General features: G+C 43.1%; 1 protein-coding gene across 2 annotated transcripts in view; it reads right to left on the reverse strand.

Moving 5' to 3' along the window:
- The window catches only part of LOC146198458 (elongation factor-like GTPase 1), a 131,790-nt gene that overhangs the window by 110,639 nt on the left and 1,634 nt on the right, over positions 1 to 19,517 (reverse strand). Inside the window, exons 4-13 of one of the 2 annotated variants that reach the window (XM_084593969.1) lie at positions 18,649 to 18,776; positions 17,293 to 17,430; positions 16,995 to 17,090; positions 13,371 to 13,486; positions 12,820 to 12,943; positions 10,984 to 11,063; positions 9,727 to 9,863; positions 8,519 to 8,638; positions 4,696 to 4,795; positions 4,053 to 4,165 (exon numbers count right to left, since the gene is read on the reverse strand). In XM_084593969.1, the coding sequence (XP_084450095.1) occupies positions 4,053 to 4,165; positions 4,696 to 4,795; positions 8,519 to 8,638; positions 9,727 to 9,863; positions 10,984 to 11,063; positions 12,820 to 12,943; positions 13,371 to 13,486; positions 16,995 to 17,090; positions 17,293 to 17,430; positions 18,649 to 18,776 (1,152 nt within the window). Of the gene's footprint in view, positions 1 to 4,043; positions 4,166 to 4,695; positions 4,796 to 8,518; positions 8,639 to 9,726; positions 9,864 to 10,983; positions 11,064 to 12,819; positions 12,944 to 13,370; positions 13,487 to 16,994; positions 17,091 to 17,292; positions 17,431 to 18,648; positions 18,777 to 19,517 lie in introns of both variants that reach the window. The other variant, XM_084593968.1, reaches the window with a different exon arrangement.

Genomic DNA, 19,517 nt, shown 5'->3' on the forward strand with positions numbered 1-19,517 from the left:
AGACTTTGAACATAGCAGCCAGGAAATCAGTTACTGCAGCAACCTATTGGCTGGAAGAAAAAAGTAACTATATGGAGAGTATGTACCAAGAACATATCCATGAGGTTTCACTTATTCTACTCAGTTGAATCCTTGAATAAACTTGTGACCAATTAAATTATGAATAAATGCTCCTTTCATAAATTTAAATAATCCAATTCTACACCAGTGAAAAATGGCTTTTGATAAAGATATTGGGGCAAATGCCCTAACTTTCTATCAGACAACCATGAACATAAACTAGTAATACTATATGTTGGTATGCACATCAGTACACTAAAGGCATGCACAAGGCATTTATCAATACAATGTAAAACAGTGCAAATAAAAGCACGCAACTGCTATTTTATGATGCTATCTTTTTTCCCATGCACAATAAGTGAATGGAACAGCCTCCCAAACGCAATAGTTTCATTAGATGACAACAGTTTTCCAACCGCTCTTAAAACACATTTACGGGGACTAACTGATGCATCACTGTGCCATGAACCATTAACTATTGACTGCTCTCCTTATCAAAAGAGAGCTTTTCCATGCTACTTTTTGGCTATATATGTATTTTAACCCTTTCATAACTTGCACAGCATTTCCCAAGTGTTTGTTACTGTTCTTAGCTGAATTGTTGCTGGGTCTTTTGTATGAATGTACTGTACATCTGTTCACAGTGCTTTTGCCTTTCCCTTTGTGTACCCCCGTACTCTAATGCCCCGTGGGGCGATTTGTACGTACTCAAATAAATAAATAAATAAATAAAAGGCGCATAACGGCAGCACATTTTTTACCATTCCATTCCACACCAATTTTCGGCCATTCAGGGTTTTTTGACGCGCACTGACATTGCACAGTCCATTAGATACATGCGTTTCGCCACCATCAAGCCATGGCTGTCATAGCTAGAATCGATTCCGTCTTCCAGCTCAGTAGTCGAGCACCCTGCGCTCTGAGCCACCGTGCTGGGACTTTCAGATTCTGTGCAGGTTGTAATTAAATGACAAATTTTTGCAATTTCTGCTTCCTTTATCTTGTTTTCATATTTTAGTTTTCATTTAATGTGTCCTTGCACCCAAGGTGTTACTCCTTTGAGAGCTGCAGTGATTTCGGAACAAGGAGTGCATTTTCAAGTGCAGTTGCTGCAGCTACGTGTCTGCCCATCTTAGTCCAATCAGGACTAGTGACCTGCGTATGTATTTATTTATTTTTGAATTCACATTTAAGTTCACTACATAAGTCGTGCTCAATTCAATTTCAAAGGTAATGTTGGCATGCTACAACTACTGTGAGCCCAGTATATAGGGAGATAAACATTACCCATGCAAAAAGATGACTGCGATGATGAAAGACGTCAAGAGAAAGTTTACTGGACAAGAGTTCAAGGGAGAGCACAGGGCAAGAAATGTGGTAGTGGTAACAAAATCCAATTTTGGGCCTTTGTACATACACGGGTCATAACCTGCACTGCAACGGTGGCCTAGCGGATGGAGAATCTGCCTCACATGCAGAGGTGCAAAGTTTTTACCCCTGTGCTGCCAGCTACCTAAGATGGATATAGGCTTTGCCCCGGCCTGGTGCTTGGCTCATCTGTGGTGAAATGCTTGGCAAAAGGGACCCTGAAAACACCATCAGTAGATGAAAATACTTTGTGTCGTAGCCCCCTGTGCCAATAAAGAAATCCACCATCATCAAGATTCATAAATTAAAACTAAACCTATTTTCAAACTTTGGTCATAATACACATGGTAGACAAGTACGAAATGAATATTTTTTTTTTCCACATCAAAATGGTGCACAAGCGATCACTGGCAAGGCACAGAAATGTTTTCAATGCAAAGTGCAGTGGTGGAAAGGCATATTGCAATTTGTTTTTGCGCTTTCTGGCCTCCTAAGATCTTTTTTCATGAGTGCAGCATGTAAAAAATATAAGCAAAAACAGTATACTCTTAGGCTCGTGTGTGTGACTGGCTGGAGAAACAAAGTTAAGGCTATAATTAGCACAAACAAATCAGATGACCTTTGCAGATTATCTTTGATGTCTTAGTCTCGTTAAAACCCCGATTGCACTGCTCTCTATGCCACACTCGTCTTATTTCCATGGCTTTTCGAGCATGAGCAAAGTTGCTCCACAAAAGAGAAACAAAAGGACACATAAAAAATTGGCTGAGGTAGGCAATGGTCTCTTTAAGCAGTCAATCTGAATTGGCGGCTAAGTGGCAGCAGTGGCTGCTTCACGCTGAAGCATTTTACGCTTCGTACACTCTTACTTCGGTGTGGCTGTCCTAGCACAGGTTTCATCAAAAACGGCAGTTTTTTTAATGTTGAAGATCTACCCACTACACATTGTCACCAGCGCTGCTCTCGTTGTCCATCACACCTTGTTCTTGCTACGCAATAGATAAGCTTCTCATTTGGTGATGAAAGTAATTTGTTCTTGCATATATTGATAACTAGCCTCCCAAGCGCAATGCCCGGGAGTTCTCCGCATTACCCGTAGGACAGCAGCTGCTAAAAGATCCACGTGCGTTGGTTTTTCAATTTATTTCCTTTCTCTGGCTGCCTGCAGACAAAATCAAGGCTGAACTCACCACTGTCAAGTACTTTCTTTCACTTCTCATTTGCAGCCTTTTGCCTGAGTGATGAAGAAACTGAGGCACAAAGCCAGAAGTGAAAATCAAGACCCAAGGGCAATAAATGCCTTGCGTCATTCGTGCCAGCAATAAGATTCCTGGTGAGCACGAAGCAGCGCTGATAGCGATGGGCAAGAGCAATAAGGGGGAAAGCTGCTGCACTTAAGTGTGCTTCCTTTTTCTCTTTCTGCTTCTCTGTAAGTCCTAGAATCCCTTCGTTTCCTCCCCCTACTTCTCTTATTCCTCCTATAGGTGCCCATCTCCATCCTATTCTCTTTTTTTTTCCTGGACACCTTGACCTCTGGCCTTGGATGGACTTTGGCAACCTGACGGCTGAGAACGTGCTCTGTTTAACGGCTCATGTCGTAAAACTACACGTGATTTGCACTGGGCAGCTAGGCATTGAAGAAAGTCTTTTCTAAGTAGAAAGGCTTTTAAATGTGAGAAAATGACGATGAAATAAATTTAAAGTTGGTTACATCCTTGGGCTTGCTGCTCTTAGTTCACATTTTTAGGCCAACTTACGCATTTAGAGGAGCTAAACTTTTGTACTGAGTAGCCAGGATATACTCTGATGGCGCATTTTGAACCGATGCTTTCTGAGGACTACGACAAAGCAATTATCGTGCTGAATTGCTATATTTTCATGGCGAAACAAAATTCATATTTTCAGTTAATAAGGAAAAGTCAAAGTTGCTTTTAAGTGCTATGGCTTAAATATAATACTGAAAAAGCAATTTATTCCTACCTCACAGAAGGAGAGGTTTACTTGGTGTCATCTATGTCAAGAAAGAAAATGTATAAAGGTGCCAGTGCTTTCAAAATAACCATGCTTGAAGAACTAAAATACCAACAAGCTTATTCTAATGTGAAGGGCTTTTCTTTGACACTAAATGCATTAGTACTGAAATTGTGGGCATGTTCTAATGGCACAAGGCTACAATGTCCTTGAAAGTTACATCAAAATTGGCACAGTGGTTCCAAAGTTCATCGTTATGCCTCATATGCCTCATTTAGAGGTTAGCATCTCACTGCAGTGGCTAAGTGGTTAGGACACTCAACTGCTTGTCCTGAGGATGCAGGTTCAACCCCAGCTGCTGTGCCAATGTACAGTGTGGTGTCAGTACATGTTAAAAAACATAAAAGGGTTCAAAACTTCCACAATCCCCCACAACAGTGTTCCACATAGCTGATGCCACTTCAGGGCACTAAATCTTATAAACTAAAGTAAACTAAACTAAATTTTAAACTTGATTACGGAACATCTGGCCTGCTGCAAACACAGAGGCGAACGACTATGAGGATAAAAGAGGTGGTTGAGGGATGGTGACAAAAAAAAAAAAAGAAAGCTAATCAAATGGAACATGAAGCTGGAAATCCTACTAGAATGACCATTCTTTTCAGTGTCCGGAGAATCTTGGCCAGCTGTTACCAGGGCCATCCGCTCAGCATGACGCTGTCGAGCCTGTTCGCGTCGCTGGGCGATCTCTTCAAGACTCAGTAGCCTGCATGATATGACAGTAACACTGCACAGTCATTTGAGGACCAATAGTCAAAGCGACATAAAACTGAGTCACCTAATCAAACGAAACCAGCAGGTGCAACAAGTATGCTAGAGAAATAAGAACAATGGTCAGCAATAGCACAAAAGACTTTTTGATGGAGGATGCTAATATGTAGTGCAGTTGGGATGCAAGTTATTCCGAGTCACAAAATCAGCCAAGCCTACTAAAAGAGCATGCAGAAATTATTTGAATTATCTAGGATTTGAATCAATTGGGTTCAAATTATAGTGTTTTTAGTGTGAATATTAGATATACATTTCCTAGCAAATTAATTTGTTGGAGAAGCAATGTTGTTGCAATGCTTGAACAGGACCTACGTGTCAGTGCAACGACTTGCTATCACCGCATTCTAAGCACGATAGGAATGCCCATACTCTGCCAAGTACCATCAGGGCATGCTCTTGCACCAATAATCCAATAAAAGGGTTACAACAGTCATGCACAAAGAATAAGAAATGAATGGGACGAACCTTGTCCTGTTTTCAGGAAGCTGTTTTGTTTCCACTGCCACCATTTTGGAGATGCAGACAATCACCGGAGCCTCATCGCTTGATGAGCAATCTAAAAAAGCTGTTTCAAACAAAACATTTGGTAACGATGGTGAAAACCTAAAACACGCATGCATGCACATACGCGCCTCCTCATTCATGAGCCCTTTTTTACACATACATTCCAACTTGTTCTAAGACGTGAACAGGCAATGAGTTACAAAATTCAATTTCATACTCTGGCATGGTTTCTCTTAATTTGATCCTGGTTTTGCCAAGTACAGTCTAGCCCAGTTATAACGAAGTCTGCGAGAATTGGAAATCGCTTCGTTATATCCGCTATTTCGTTGTAACAGGACTATAAAAAAAAGATACAAATTTGAGTAAATTGTTTCATCGTCGCTGGACGAAGTGGTCCAGCATTCCCTGAACCAGTTTTGCAAGTGCGGTCATCAGGATCGTGGCTTCCATACCGTCCAAATGCGAACCGAAGTTCTCCACTGAACTCTCCGAGGTACATCTGTAGAGTGTCAACAGCTGCGATGGCCGCTGTAGGCTTAAGGTTGCAACCAGCGTCTCGTCGCAGTCACTCTCGAAGGCGCTGTCTGTCCCTTCCATGACGTTCCCGTCAACTTCGTCAATCGTGAAGTCCTCCGTGGCAACAAGTTCATTGTCAGTGGAAATGAAGTCTATGTGGGACAGACCTGGAGACACAAGGTCCAATTCGTTAGCGGACTACCATAGCTGCTCCAAGCAGACTGTTGTGGCGGCACGATCAGCTCTAGCAGCGATGGCAGCCGTGGCAGTTTCGTCGTCGGCAGGCGCCGTGTCTGTGCTGCTTCGGGAAAAGCCAGCTTTCTAAAGCGGTGAGCGATAGTCAGCTGCGTTACATCCCTCCAGGCTCCACTTGCAAAATAGATGGCCTTCATCAAAGGTACCTTCATCTTGGCCACGTTGTCGGCAGAGTGAGCATCGATCAGAAGACGCTCGATCACTCGGCATCGGTAGTGGACCTTGAAGTTAGCAATAATCCCCTGGCCCATAGCTTGGCAACTTAGCAAAGCCCAAGTCGTTAGCCTTCACTAGAATGATGCGTCCACTGAGCAGGATGTTCTTTGATCGAACATCCAAGACCCACCTGTAGAGTGCGCGCCGAAGAATTGACGCGTTTGAATTGTGGTGCTGGCGAAGACTCTTGAGAGTTCCTTGGACTGCCAGAAGATCAAATCAGTCGATATTGTCGACCATAAACCCTGACTGCTCATTGGAGGGTCAAATTCTAAAGTTAAAGCTCAGCTACTTTGGTCATCTGATGAGAAGAGAGGAGTCGCTGGAGAAAGATTTGATGTTGGGAAAGGTTGAGGGTCGCCGGAGAAGGGGTAGGCAGCGAACGCGATGGTTAGATGGCATTCTCGAAGCATTGCAGATGAAGCTATGTGATGTTAAGAAGATAGTGAGAGACCAGAAAGCGTGGCGTGACATGGTCCATAGGGTCACGAAGAGTCGGACACGACTGAACGCCTGAACTGAACTGAACTCTACGTTGGTGTATGTGGTGCACCGGATCCTTTTTCGGTCCCCACTGCCAACGTCGTCGTTGAGAACGACATTGATCTTGCTCCGTTCTTGATTATCGCTGAAGGCGTGGACTTCCGTGCGATATCATTCTTCCCGTTTCGGCGCACTTCGTCCAGAATGGTGCGCTTCATCTTCAATGAGAACACTTTTCTCTTGCCCGTTGAGGTGCTGGGGCTCACGAGACTTGACATTGCCGAGAAATCGAAAGGTTATCTAAAAATTGTCCACGCCAAGTCAGAGGTCACAAGATATGAAAGGTAAGAAGTGGAACAAGGCAGGAAGATGGCATCAGCGAGATAAGAACATACAAATATCCACAAAAGCGGAGGAAACGCTCTCGCTTCTCTAGCCTCCTCCCATTCCCACAATGATTTCTCCCTGACTTTCCCCCAGGCCCAGAACCGAGTGGAGAGAAATTCAAGAACCACAATTTGCCAAGTTGACCGCTGCTCCGTGACGTCAACGAAAATTGCTTTTATTTTCTTACTTTTTTTACCTCCCGCTCAACAGGTTCAATCGACGAGACTCTGCATCACGAAGACGGCAAGTGAAGCAATGCAGTAAAGCAACCTTCCGCTTCGCGGGAGTGCAGACGACACTGCGAATGCGGCCGTCAGACAAATTTTATCCATATTTTCGCATAAAAATTTGCCTGAAGGCGTAAAAATCTCCTGATTGATACATTATTTTTCATTTGGTATAAAATCACTTCGCTATACCCGCTGGGGTGCGCTTATTCACTTCATTAAAATTGGACCCAAATTGTATTGAGAACGCAAAAATGGGAATGGGAAACTGAACTTCCTTCATTATAACTGCTATTTCGCTATAAGTGGCTTCGCTATAACTGGGCTAGACTGCACTTCGATTTGCACTCACTGTCGGGAAGATTCAAGCATAGCTCCAAAATCGTGAAGGGTTCTATTGCCCTTTTCACAGTGCAATGCAGAAGCACAAAACAGCCTCGTTGCATTTTGAGGATGTGTCACCGTACAGTCACCAAAATGCTTCACTGCAGTAAAGCACGCAGTGCAGTAAAACTGTGTGTGACCAGTGCGCATCATAGGCGCACTGAAGGCAGCATATGGATGCACACAAGGGATATATGCGTAGGCATTAAAGCAGCGTGACGCTATCACAAAAAAGTAAAAAATAGTAATGCAACAAGCAGCGTATGACACAGAGCCACTGGTCAATGCGCATGCCCGAAGCGAGTCTAGGAAAAGCAAGACAAACTATGCGAAGAGCTATATTTCAGAAATATGAAACTTCTGATTGTCGTTGCACCTGCCTTAACTTCAACAAAGTGTGCGTGCATCACTGTTCCATGAAATTCAGGTTCGGGGAGGTCTAGACCTGTGATCATTAGCTGTGCGGGTCGTACTTCGACACGATTCTCATCATCATCATCATCATCAGCCTGACTGTACCCACTGCAGGGCGAAGGCCTCTCCCATATTTCTCCACTTAACCCGGTTCTGTGCTAGCCGCATCCACTTGACCCCTGCGAACTTCTTAACCTCATCCGCCCACCTAACTTTCTGCCGCCCCCTGCTACGCTTTCCTTCCCTTGCAATCCAGTTTGTTACCCTAAGCGACCATCGGTTATCCTCTCTTCGCACTACATGTCCTGCCCATGCCCATTTCTTCTTCTTAATTTCCACTAGAATGTCGGTAACTTGAGTTATTTCTCTGACCCAGTTTGCACGCTTCATATCTCTTAATGTTACCCCTACCATTTTTCGTTCCATAGCTCTCTGGGTTGTCCTCAACTTAAGTAGAACTCTCTTGGTTAGCCTCCACGTTTCAGCCCCATAGGTGGGTACAGGTAAGATGCAACTGTTGTATACTTTCCTCTTGAGCGATACCGGTAAACTGCTAGTCATAATCTGCGAGTGCTTGCCAAATGCACTCCATCCCAATCTTATTCTTCTTGTTATTTCCTTTCCATGGTCCGGATCTGTGGATACTACCTGTCCTAAGTAGACATATTCACCTACTACTTCCAGTACTTCGCTACCTAATGTAAACTGCTGTTCCTTCCCGAGGCTGTTCTAATTCTAATTCCAATTTAACTGGAGAGAGCCTGCATATGTCTGAATGAAAGAGGGTCTGACGACATAGACCTACATGGGTGTCGGCCGGGACCACGCTCCAAGTTCAAATATCTGAATTTCAAAATTAATGGGGCCAAACTAACAAGATTTTACTGTACGTGCAGGCGTACCTTTTTTCAACTGACGTGTCTCTTCCGGTAGAGACTCAAAGGACTGAGACGGAGGGCACATCAAGGATTCGACTCTGGTTTCTTGGAGCTCAGCAGGACTTGGGATCAGCATTGTCATCTCTGAAAGAAAGACAGTCCGGAAAAATGAGTACCGTGGCAAATGAAATTGTTTCATTATACAGCTTCCCTGTACTGTACTCATGGCAAACAAGCAGCCAAGCAGGAACTCAAAAGTAAACTGTTTATTTGATTCAATGTGCACCGACAATAACGACAACAACCAAAAAAGAATCACGAGCTGGCGTAGTGGTAACAGCTTAGCACCAGGCAGCCATGGCTCTTGCTCATACTCTATTGAAGCAAGGAGCAGAACTTTGTAGATAGAGTAATGCATGTGTAGCAACAATAATTTCTGAACTTCTGAGCAAACTAGGGATATTGCAAGAACACGACTAAACAAAAGCCCATGAGCCAAAGCTGGAAAAAAAAAATGGCAAGGCTGAATACAGGCAGCGATAAAAGGAAGAGATTGATCTCAAAAAGCTTCGTGGCAATGCTAAGCCCATGAAATATTTCAGTGCATCTGTGTAATGCGTATACCGGCATGTTAAAGAAGTAAGGTACTATCATAATGCAAATTTTACGGAGCTGTACATTAATTCCTGCAGACAGGATTTAAATAAAAGACAAGATTCATTTCGCTCATAGCGCGCCAAGACAGGACTTCAGACTGTAGCGCAATGAATATGTACCAACTTGGCCAAATTTCCGCTTTACTTAAAGATAAGAGTTCCTGCTTTGCTTTCCCCTCTGTCAGTGTCCCGAGGAAATGAGGAAAGAAGATAATTATGCCCCTTCATGCTTCCACTGCATGACGACAAACAACCTGCAACACTGCTGGTAACATCATCTTCTCTGTTTGTGTGTTTACATTTTTTTTTGATGCTCTCACTTTCTGCTTTAACTCCAGAGCAGGGCCTTCAAGTGCACAATGGGCCTCACGCTGCAGGCTGCCAAAATGGTAGATGAGGAGACTGAACTCAAGGAGTGAAAATTGGACAAGAAAATTTCATTTGTTCAGAATTAGGAATTATATTTTATTTAAAGTGAAAGAATGTTATGTGCCGCTGTAACTCCGCTCATTCCTGAATGCGCACTTGTTAAAATTTTGATTAAAATCCCTGCTTCAAGGGTGTTTGTGCAATTACCTAAGAAAGCATCGGCCAATGGCAGCCACTGTGAGCACACTGCCTGAAGTTGCACACGGGAGTCACTGTGCCGAATATCTCGTGCCGTCAAAGTCACGCCAAGGGATTTGGCTATTTTCTCCATTGCCACTTTGTCCCTGCAACAAGGGGTGGGGGACATGAAGTGAAGGAAATTTACAAATTATGGCCTATTTACAGGATTATTTTCGCAGACATGTTTAGAACATGACACTTGACCTTACCTTTACAAGAAAGAAAGAATAGACAAGCACCAAAAGAGCATCATTTTTTCTTTCATACAACCAGGTAGTTCAGACTTTTCGAGTACAGGCAGAAGCAGCTTTCAGTAAGGCTACTGACTATTGGAGAGATTTAGTTTACCATGATCCGTGAACAGCCATCGTAACCCTCTACCACGAGTGGGCGAGGCGATTGGTCCCGACGCAGCAGGCCCATGTGCCAACATCCAGTATGTGTATCACATCAAGGGGATCTGGGCATGCGCAGTCGAACGTACGGTAGCGGATCACGGTAACGAATCATGGATCAGCGTAAACTAAACCTATTAACCCTTTCATTGCCAGGTCCTTTTAGCACAGCTGCACATTACCTGCCGGCTTTTTTTTTGCACGTTAATTTCGTGGAAATTTTATGCTAATAAGCCACTTTGAAGCTCCGCAAGAAATGTAAACATTTTAGTTAGGAATATTTTATACAAATAAGTTGTATTCAATACAAAAAATTGGCAATAACTAATTAACAAAACAATTATCTACTAATTAAGATGTTCAAGTGACAAAACTCTGTTAGTGTGATATTCTTCAAAACGAGGTACCACACACAGCAGTATGTGGGAGCTAGAACACACAGAGCAAGGTTCTCTTCACAGCTTTTGTCAATGCTGGAAAAAGTCTGATGTTACCATCGTATACGACGGTGGGGAATGCTTGCTGCCACTGCATATGATGGTAACATCCTACTTCTTCTGGTCGAATCAGGCAAGTACCCCAAACAAATTTGGTATTAAAAAATAGTAACGATAAAATGCCACTGCTGTGCGAATTTTGAGCTGTGAAAATTTCATGGTTTAGCTGGGAGAAACATTCTACAGTCCGTCAGTAATTGTGCAACACGCTGTACATACGCTAAGTTCCCTCACGAGCTTGAAGCACGAGCACATGAGGTGCTGGTTATGCTTAAGTACACTCCATGAACGAAAAGCAATTACACGTGCACAAAAAGATGCACTGAGTGTACCGTCTACAGCAGATGGCATCATACACCTCCCAGAGGTTTTCCAGGATCAGCTGGGCAAAAAGTGGCCTCTTGCACTTTGCCTAAGGCAGAACAGAAAATGTAATGGTAACATTAATTATTGAGCCAGTTGTAAAACAAGTTATGTGAGATTATTACAAAACATTTCAAGGTGCGCAACACTGAACTAGCCCATAAAAGGAATACACGTTCATGAATGAGAAGCAATGCTCTATAGGGATTTATTTGAAACAGGGGCCAAGAAAAGAAAGTTTATCACATCACTGTGTGCTACTTTGCAACCAGCAGCAAGACAAAAGGCTGGAAGGCTACAGCAATTCATATTTTGTGCTTAAACATTCAAGTACTCTTGAAAAAGCCATCATGATATCACGTGCTTTAGGTAATGCAAGTGTATGATGTTTTTTTTTCCGAACTGAACACGTTGCAAGCGCTCCTGATTAGCTATGATCCCACTACGAGATACATATAGGGCCAGCATACAGGATAAAGGTATCATTTCATGGGTGTTGTTAGTGACCATAAAAATGGTGGTTGGTAACAGCTTTGCTAAGTGCTGATGAGTGCCGATTAGTGACCACTAACAAAGAAACCTGACACAATGTTTTCTTACAGAAGTAATTCTAAGATACATATTATGGACACTTATTGATAAGCTGTGAGAGGCCTTGTAAGTTTAAATCCGTGTAATTTAAGTGACCAGAAAATTTCACATTCCACACTAAAGACCTCATAAAATGTATTTTGTAGTAAAAATGATTTCGGCAACGAAAGTGTTCAATTTCCCAATCATTCTTTGCAACAGCTTGCTCAAGAGCATTTGTCCTACTCTGGAATTAGATTTATTATTTGCAATATTATGAGTAGAAAAAATAATGAAACAACAACTAATGTTTAAAGGGAACAGTTAAGCAAAAAGCTACCTGACTTTATGTGCATGCAGCCGATTTCTTAGCATGCATTCAATAAGTGGGGCCTCTGTCTATGATAAAGGCATGGACCTGGGAGCAACTAGTTTGAATGCTTCTCCTCTTATGCTTGGAATAGTCCTGAATATATATGCAACATTTATTTGATGGTGATGATCGGTTTCACTGCAACGCTACTAGGCTTCGTAATCCGTTTCATCTAAAGGTAGATTTTGCTGTGCTGATGCTTATTCTCATGCCCATGAGCACACCGCATCTTGGCTGCAAATGAGACTTAGACTTATCTGACAACCCTGTGTCTGCCATGGCAAAAGAGTTGCATACCCCTAGTGTGCATGCTTTTATAGAGTGCCATGACATATCATTGCATACCTATCTGAGGTGTCATTGGAATCCTTGTAAGCATGCAAAATATTTCTAAGGTAAGCACTATATGAGAACCCTGTGCAACCTCTGCATTCAGACACAAGGACGACAAAGCTGCCACGAATGCATGAGGAGCAATTGGACTGCATTGCAAGCGCAATTGGGTACTGCTTACTGAAGGCCATTGTGGGTGAGTGCCCTGTAATGGCTTCCTGATGTAACCTTAAGAAGCCACCATTTCAGAGCAACTAATACATGTCTAAAAATTAATATGATACATCAGGAGCTGGGAATGCAGCATTGTGCAAAGCTAATAAATTAATTTTCACTAACTGAACACTTGTCTCACTTAATGTAACATAAAACAATTTAGAACAACCATTGCTGATCCACTAAACTATTAGGTCAAACGTGCTAAGCTACACTGTCAAGAAGTGCGACCAACTGTAATCAGAAGTGAATCCTTTGCACGAGGAGTCCGGAAAATTTGTAAAAGTTTCCAACAACAAGGACACTGCCTTACCTGAGCCCCTTTGAGAATTCTCTTTGCCTTAGTGCTGAGGTAATAGTCGCCCCAAAGAGTTTTCTCAAGAACTTCTTTCTTCATACCTAGCTTCTCTGCATAAAGATGGGCAAACTGGGATGTGCTGGGAGGAGCAGAAGAAAGCAAAGGCCACCATGGGTAATTCTGCACACCCATACCATTTGATATGCTAAGGCTGCATTAGGGGCCTGAACCAAAATTCATAAAGTATGTTGCGTTGACAAGTCACATGAAACACGCAACAAACCATGAACTTTGCATTATTATGTCAACACAAAGTTAAAATCCTAAAAGGCAATCATCCATTTCTAGCAAGACATATGCTCTAGTACACTAATGTCACATGCAATTATGTTTATCATTATTAAAAAAAAAATGTACATCTACTAAACCTTCACAAAGCAGCTAGCGTAATAATGAGCTCAGTGCAAACAAGTGAAGGTGCGGGTGGTGCTTATGTCACAATGCGGTCTGCTTGGAGACAATTGCAAATTTTAAATGTAATAAAAATAATCTGAGATAAAACTTACCTAAACCCCCAACCATCACAAGCACTTGCAAATATTACGTTTCCCAGCTCTGGGGTAAAGTAAAGTGTGGAGTCATCAGCATCATCGAGACCACTATTCCAGTCAAACACCAAAGCCTAAGGAAAGCAAGCAGAAAGTTCAGACATTACTGCAAAGTACTGCATCTTTACTGCACTTACTGTAAGCTTGTGTAATCCCGCATAATGATGCCGGTAATGCTACCTGTTTCCTGTGTCGTGAGTGATGCACCCAAAGATTAAAAAATGTAGTATTAAATTTAGAGGAAAAGAAAACAGATCTCTGCCGCACTTACTGTAAGCTTGCATTCTTCTCACATACTGGGCAGGGATTGCTGCCTGGCCGTTCTTTTTAGGCTCTTCAGTAGACGAGAACCGGCCTCATTATTAACGGAATCCCGATAACCGGCCTTAGCAATTGTTGTCAATTGCCGCTCAAAACTTACCCATGCCGTGATAGCAAGAATTCTTTAATGCATTAAGCAAGTATGTGTTAATCATCCCAATTTTTACTAATTTCGAATGTCCCGAACTAGAACTCAGTAAGGGCTTCACCGATCTTGGGTTGTAATCCCAGCAAACACGATCCTGCCTGAACTGAATTAACAAATACAAAAACCGCAACCGATTGCCCACTGGTTCTTCGAAAGTAAACTCCAGCCCAGATCTACACTCAGTAAAAGCTTCAATGATGTCCCTCATTCGTCGATCGAATCCTTCACGGTCTGTGAATACTAAAGGTCATCCCCAAAGCTGAAGATAGAGTGATGGCAGCAATTCCTGCCCAGTATGGGTGAGAAGAGGAAAGTTGTGGTGGTACCATATGTGCATAGGATTTCACATTGCCTCAAGAATGTTGGCAAAAGGTATTCGGTAGATGTTGCATTGACTGTCCCGCTCAAGATGAAGAGGATCTGCCCTGCTATTCAAAGGGAACAAGAATCTAGGAAGCAGAAATGCAGTGTTAAACATAGAGACTCATTTGTCAGCTGCAAGACCTGTGTTGTGTACAGGTTTCCGCTCACTTGCGGAGCCTGTTATATAGGACAGACAGGGCAGTGTATCAACAAGAGGCTACACGAACACTAAAAAAACTTGGAAAGTGGCAGGCATAAAACTTTTCTGGTCTTCCATTGCCATTCTTGTGAGACAATGAAGAAGGAAAAGAAAAAGTGTGCTCCCCTATTTGGCCATGTTAGAATTTTATATCGGCACTGACAAAAGTTAACGAGAGAAGTGGTAGAAGCATATTTTATTTCAAAAGGACATCAAATGCGTCAGCAAGGCTTCTCTTGCTTTTTCAAGCAAAGAGGTTTTTTATATTGCAAAAGCAATAATACGACAGCCAAAGCGAGACCTCGGGTGGCCACAGCTACGCCGTGAAGAGGCTTGAAGAGGTGTAGATACAGTCTCCTCATAAAAAAATCAGCCTGCCATGACATTTGAATTCACGTTACCCCAATGCCACGGGCAAGAGCTGCCAACTCGGGTCGCTCCTTTCAGCCTGCCAGAACCATTTGCATTTTCGGTACCCCTACCCCCTACGAGACGCAGGCACGTCCATATTGCTTGGTTGAAGCGTGACTTTATAGCATGTGGACTGGTAGATTACGCTCTCGTGTCATACCCAGGATGAGCTTAAGTGTCCCCAATAGTGTAGCACCTTACACTTATAGGGCATGACAGGGGAATAATGTAGCAGGCAGAAGAAGCTTCCGCTGTTGCTTTTGCAATTCAACTAGGGTTACCCAGAGCTAAACCACAATTAATTTTTTTGAGCGATGTTTTGACTAGTATATAAACACAGGGATGTTTCACGTGAAAGGGCTTTGTTTTAGTCACAATTGCTTTTTCTGGGCCTTGAATTAAAGGCTGAGGCTGAGTTGTGAGTCAGCGCTTGTCCTGTAGCTTCCTTTTATCTTGTCCTATGTCTTCCTGTTCGCGCTGTTTTGATAAGCAATGGATGTTTATCAACTCGCCCAACAAAGGATCTTGGTAAGTTTTTGGCCAACACATGTGGGGATTCACAATCTCCTTCCTCCATTGTAACGCCCGCGCGTAATTAACACGCGTGATTACGCGCTGGCAGAGAGGTTGGCGGAGGAGAGGGCATTCTGGCCACCCCCCGCTGCCTCCCGGGCCTGCGGCGACGCTGCCGCGGGCTTCCCTCTTTCCTGCCGGCGTAACCGGGAGACCTCCTCTACCGTTCCGTGTCGAGGAGCGCGACTGTAGCAACTCGCTCGGGGTTCTTCGGCGAATGGGCGCGCACGCGCGCGGTTCATGATTTCCGCCGAGGAGACCACCGCCGTCACCGAGAATCGCCCATTGACCGTAGGCACTTACCGCAACGGGATGTGGGCAAGAAGCAGTGTCAGGTGAGAAGACTCTTCCTCTCACCTACTTGACGCGCTTCCCTATTAGGTGGTTTTTATTTCACCCCCGTACGCGACGTTCGCTCGCTACACGGTGGTTGTTCTTGATTGCTATTCCTTTGCCGTGTACTCGAGCACATTAAACTCCGTTCGAGTACGTAACTCGGTGTTTGTCCCCTCTGGCCCAAACCCGCCGCAGTGGCGATTTCTCGCACCGCGGGTTGGGGGTCACAGCTCTGTCTGCTAGGGCTGGCACGTCGGGGCTAGGAGGCGACTGTAGCGTCTACCCCCCCCCCCGTGGCGCATTTGAATGAACCCCATACACATTAGACTAATGCTTGAAGAAACTAATGTGCATGATGATTTCTAGAAACATTTTGCAATCAAGTCAAGATAAACATAAAGCCTGTTTCATCTAATATTACTCTGGCAGGGCACTTTTTGTCTCTTAATATACGAGGGGTGTTCAAATTGAGCAAGAAAGGCAGTCCTAAGTGCAGTCAGTGTGTGCCAAGTAAGTGTTTAGGTGATGCATGTGAAACAATAGCTCATAGCAATCTTAGCTGTCATAGTGATGGCATGTCAAGTAGTGAACCTGTCTGTGAAATTTCAAGAAAATTCTTTTCTCTGGAGCAAGAATCAGTGACCAGGTTCTTTACAAAAAGAAAAAAAAAAAAAAAAGAGAAGCCATAGAAGATTCCATATGTCGGCAATTTATAACAAGCCTGGCCCTATTAATACAAAATAAAATTTTTGAGGAAACAATTTAAATGGAGAAGGGTGCCGATGGCAGGGGACAGCTAAGCTGGATGCTCTACAGAAACAAGTTTTGAAGAAATGCTTAAGAAAATAGAAAATCAGACTGCAGCATGCAGACAATTGGTGGTGTATTAATTTGTGGAAAGGTGGGAATCACAGCAGGAACAGTTTGGACCATTATTATTAAAAATCTGCACACATCCAAAAACAGCAGGATGGGTCTCAAGAATGCTGAACTTTTTCCAAAAAGGAAATCTTAAACCAGTTGCATCAGGAGAATTTTGGAGTTGTGCAACACTAGGGTATACCACAAAGAACCGGAGTCCGAAAGGAAGCCCATGCAGTAGAAGTACAAAATTTCACCTGCACCTAAAATGTTTAGGGCTAGAAAATCTTGGAAAAATCATGCCAACAGTTTTTAGGTATAATAACGGACCCTTTTGTACAAAAATCGCACATGGAGCAAAAAAACTTACGTCATCACTCTTTTCTGACGGATTGTCAGTAGATGTTTCATTAGATGTTTTCTCCAGCACGTCAGCAGCAAAAAGCTCACCAACAACAGCATTCACCTGAAGACAAAATATTAAGAAGAAATGTAATTCCACTATGTTATTTTCCATGTAATTAGTTTTGTTTACTTCTTATAGGGCAATCCCCCATTGCGGAGTGTACTTGGGTGAATGCTATCAAGTAATTGCTCACTTGTTATAATTAGCCATAATGCAAAATATCTGATACTCTGTTTGAAGGAAATGAAAACAAGATTCTTGCCTGCTCAAGAATCTGCTGGAGGTGGATATAAGCATCCAGTGGAGTCATTTTCTTCTCAAGTATAAGGCGATCCATCTTGTTCAGCACTAGCAGTGGCTTCAAGTTTTCCGACCAAGCCAGGTTGAGCGCCACTTTCGTCTGAGGAAGAACATTGAGCAATCAGAGACCACATTGTCAACACCTTCTGGGATCCTCTCAGAAGGTGAAAGCAACTGTGAAATAAAGCAACAAAAAAGATGTGAAGGATTGCACCATATCATGACTATGACAGTCACTCTATTTGGCAGCAAAAGCCTCATAAACGTGTGATTACTGCATCCCCAACACTGCTGGAAGCCATTACACAGAGACACACAATATGTTTACACAGGTAGTCTGACACCATTACACTTCATAAAGCCTTTTCGGAATAGCTGCTTTACATTTAGCTGCTTCACACCACAGAAAACTGAATTTTAAGTAAATTTTTAAGTCATCAGCTGTTTTTCTGGACTTCATGGCATTGTTGGTGTCCCAAACAGGCCGCATGCTATGCTGACTGCTGGCATGCCCGCTGAACAAAGGGAAGTCACAAACTCAAATGCTCTCAAAGGTGGGTACAGCTGGCTGCGTAGCTCAGTAAACGACCCTGGTCCACCCATCATTCTCCCACTTTCTTCAAAGACCTTGGTATTGTGGAGAGCAGCAGCAGGTTTAACGTCCCAAAGAGACTCAGGCTATGAGAGACGCTGCAGTGGAGGACTCTGGAAATTTCGACCACCTGGTGTTCTTTAACGTGCACTGACATCGCACAGCACATGGGCGCCTAGCTTTTCGACTCCATTGAAAAGTGGCCGCCAAGGCCGGGATTCAATCCTGCGTCCTTGGGCACAGTAGTCGAGTGCCCTAACCACTGCACCACCCGAGTGGGGCCCAGAAGAAAGAGATGCGGCTTAAGGTGACCTGCAGTGGTGGCTCCCTCTCTCCCAGCATCCCAGAGATGATGCTAGGTTCAAGGTGTTTTGTGCAGGCAGGTTTTTTACCTTTCTCCATGCACAAGGACAAGTTATTTCTCATTTGTCTGGAGATGTGGTGAGTAGGGATGGTAACACATAGAGAGCTAGTGTCTGTGCATGCCTAGCAAATAGATACATGAGCTTATAAGAGTGAATGCAGTGTGTAATTGACCTTTTCCCTCGTGCCAGTTGACTCTGGGCATTCATATTATTGACTCGCAAATGTCCTGCAAGTTTATAGCTCTTGTATACAAGAATGGCACTCTGAAATGTTAGGTAACACTCAGTGTTTACATACCTTTAAGCAGTTGCAATGATTTTCATTTGACGTGCAATTAAAAAACGATGAACTTGGGCTTACCTGTGCACAAACTCCTTCTACAACATCGACAACAATGACAGCGCCATCACAAAGTCGCACAGCAGCCATCACTTCACTGGTGAAGTCCACATGTCCAGGTGAGTCTATTAGGTTGACTAGGAGGTCACCTGGAATTATCACATTAAAGTAACAGTCCTTTAAAACCAACAGCAAGAATACCAGCCAAATTCCATAATCCGTAAAAAAAAAAATATTATAAGCTCTGCAAAAATGTTCTTACTGTTTTAGACACAGATTCTGTGACACTGGAGGCCATGGAAGATTGCATCCTCCAGATATTATTTAAGCCCTTTCACTGCTGAGTTATGTTCCGACCACTGCTCTACATTATGGAAAGTATTGTATATCACTTTACTGAATACCTCAAAAGAGCAGCATATCATAATGTTTTAATGGTCCAAAAGCTGTGTAACCATGTTATTCAAAATAAATAGTTGAAGTTTTCATGCTTCTACATATCAGACATAGTAAAGCTGGAATTTGCAAGAACTTTAGAGATTTCTTTATTCAGAAAGCAGCATAATGTCCTGCATATTGTCAAGTCAGTAAATCAGCTCAGATAAAGAAATGAAGCAATAAGAACGTTCGACAAATGAATAAATTATGTATTGCACCTACTCTCGAAACTTAAGCTAGCAAGTTACTTTCTCAGGATAATGACAACTGTTATGACATGGATTAACTCCCTACTGTGACGTCACATCACGTGTCAAACAGGAGTGACGGCACAATTAGCATAGCAATGGCGAGACTATGCGGTGCAGCCGTGGTGTCTCAGCTAGCAAAGATCCAATGCGCAATATTTACCAGTCAGGATTTACGACATGCTTTACATGTGTGAAAACATC

The sequence above is a fragment of the Amblyomma maculatum genome, chromosome 2 (assembly GCF_055883805.1).
Source record: "Amblyomma maculatum isolate TAMU_Amacu chromosome 2, ASM5588380v1, whole genome shotgun sequence".
NCBI lineage: Eukaryota > Metazoa > Arthropoda > Arachnida > Ixodida > Ixodidae > Amblyomma > Amblyomma maculatum.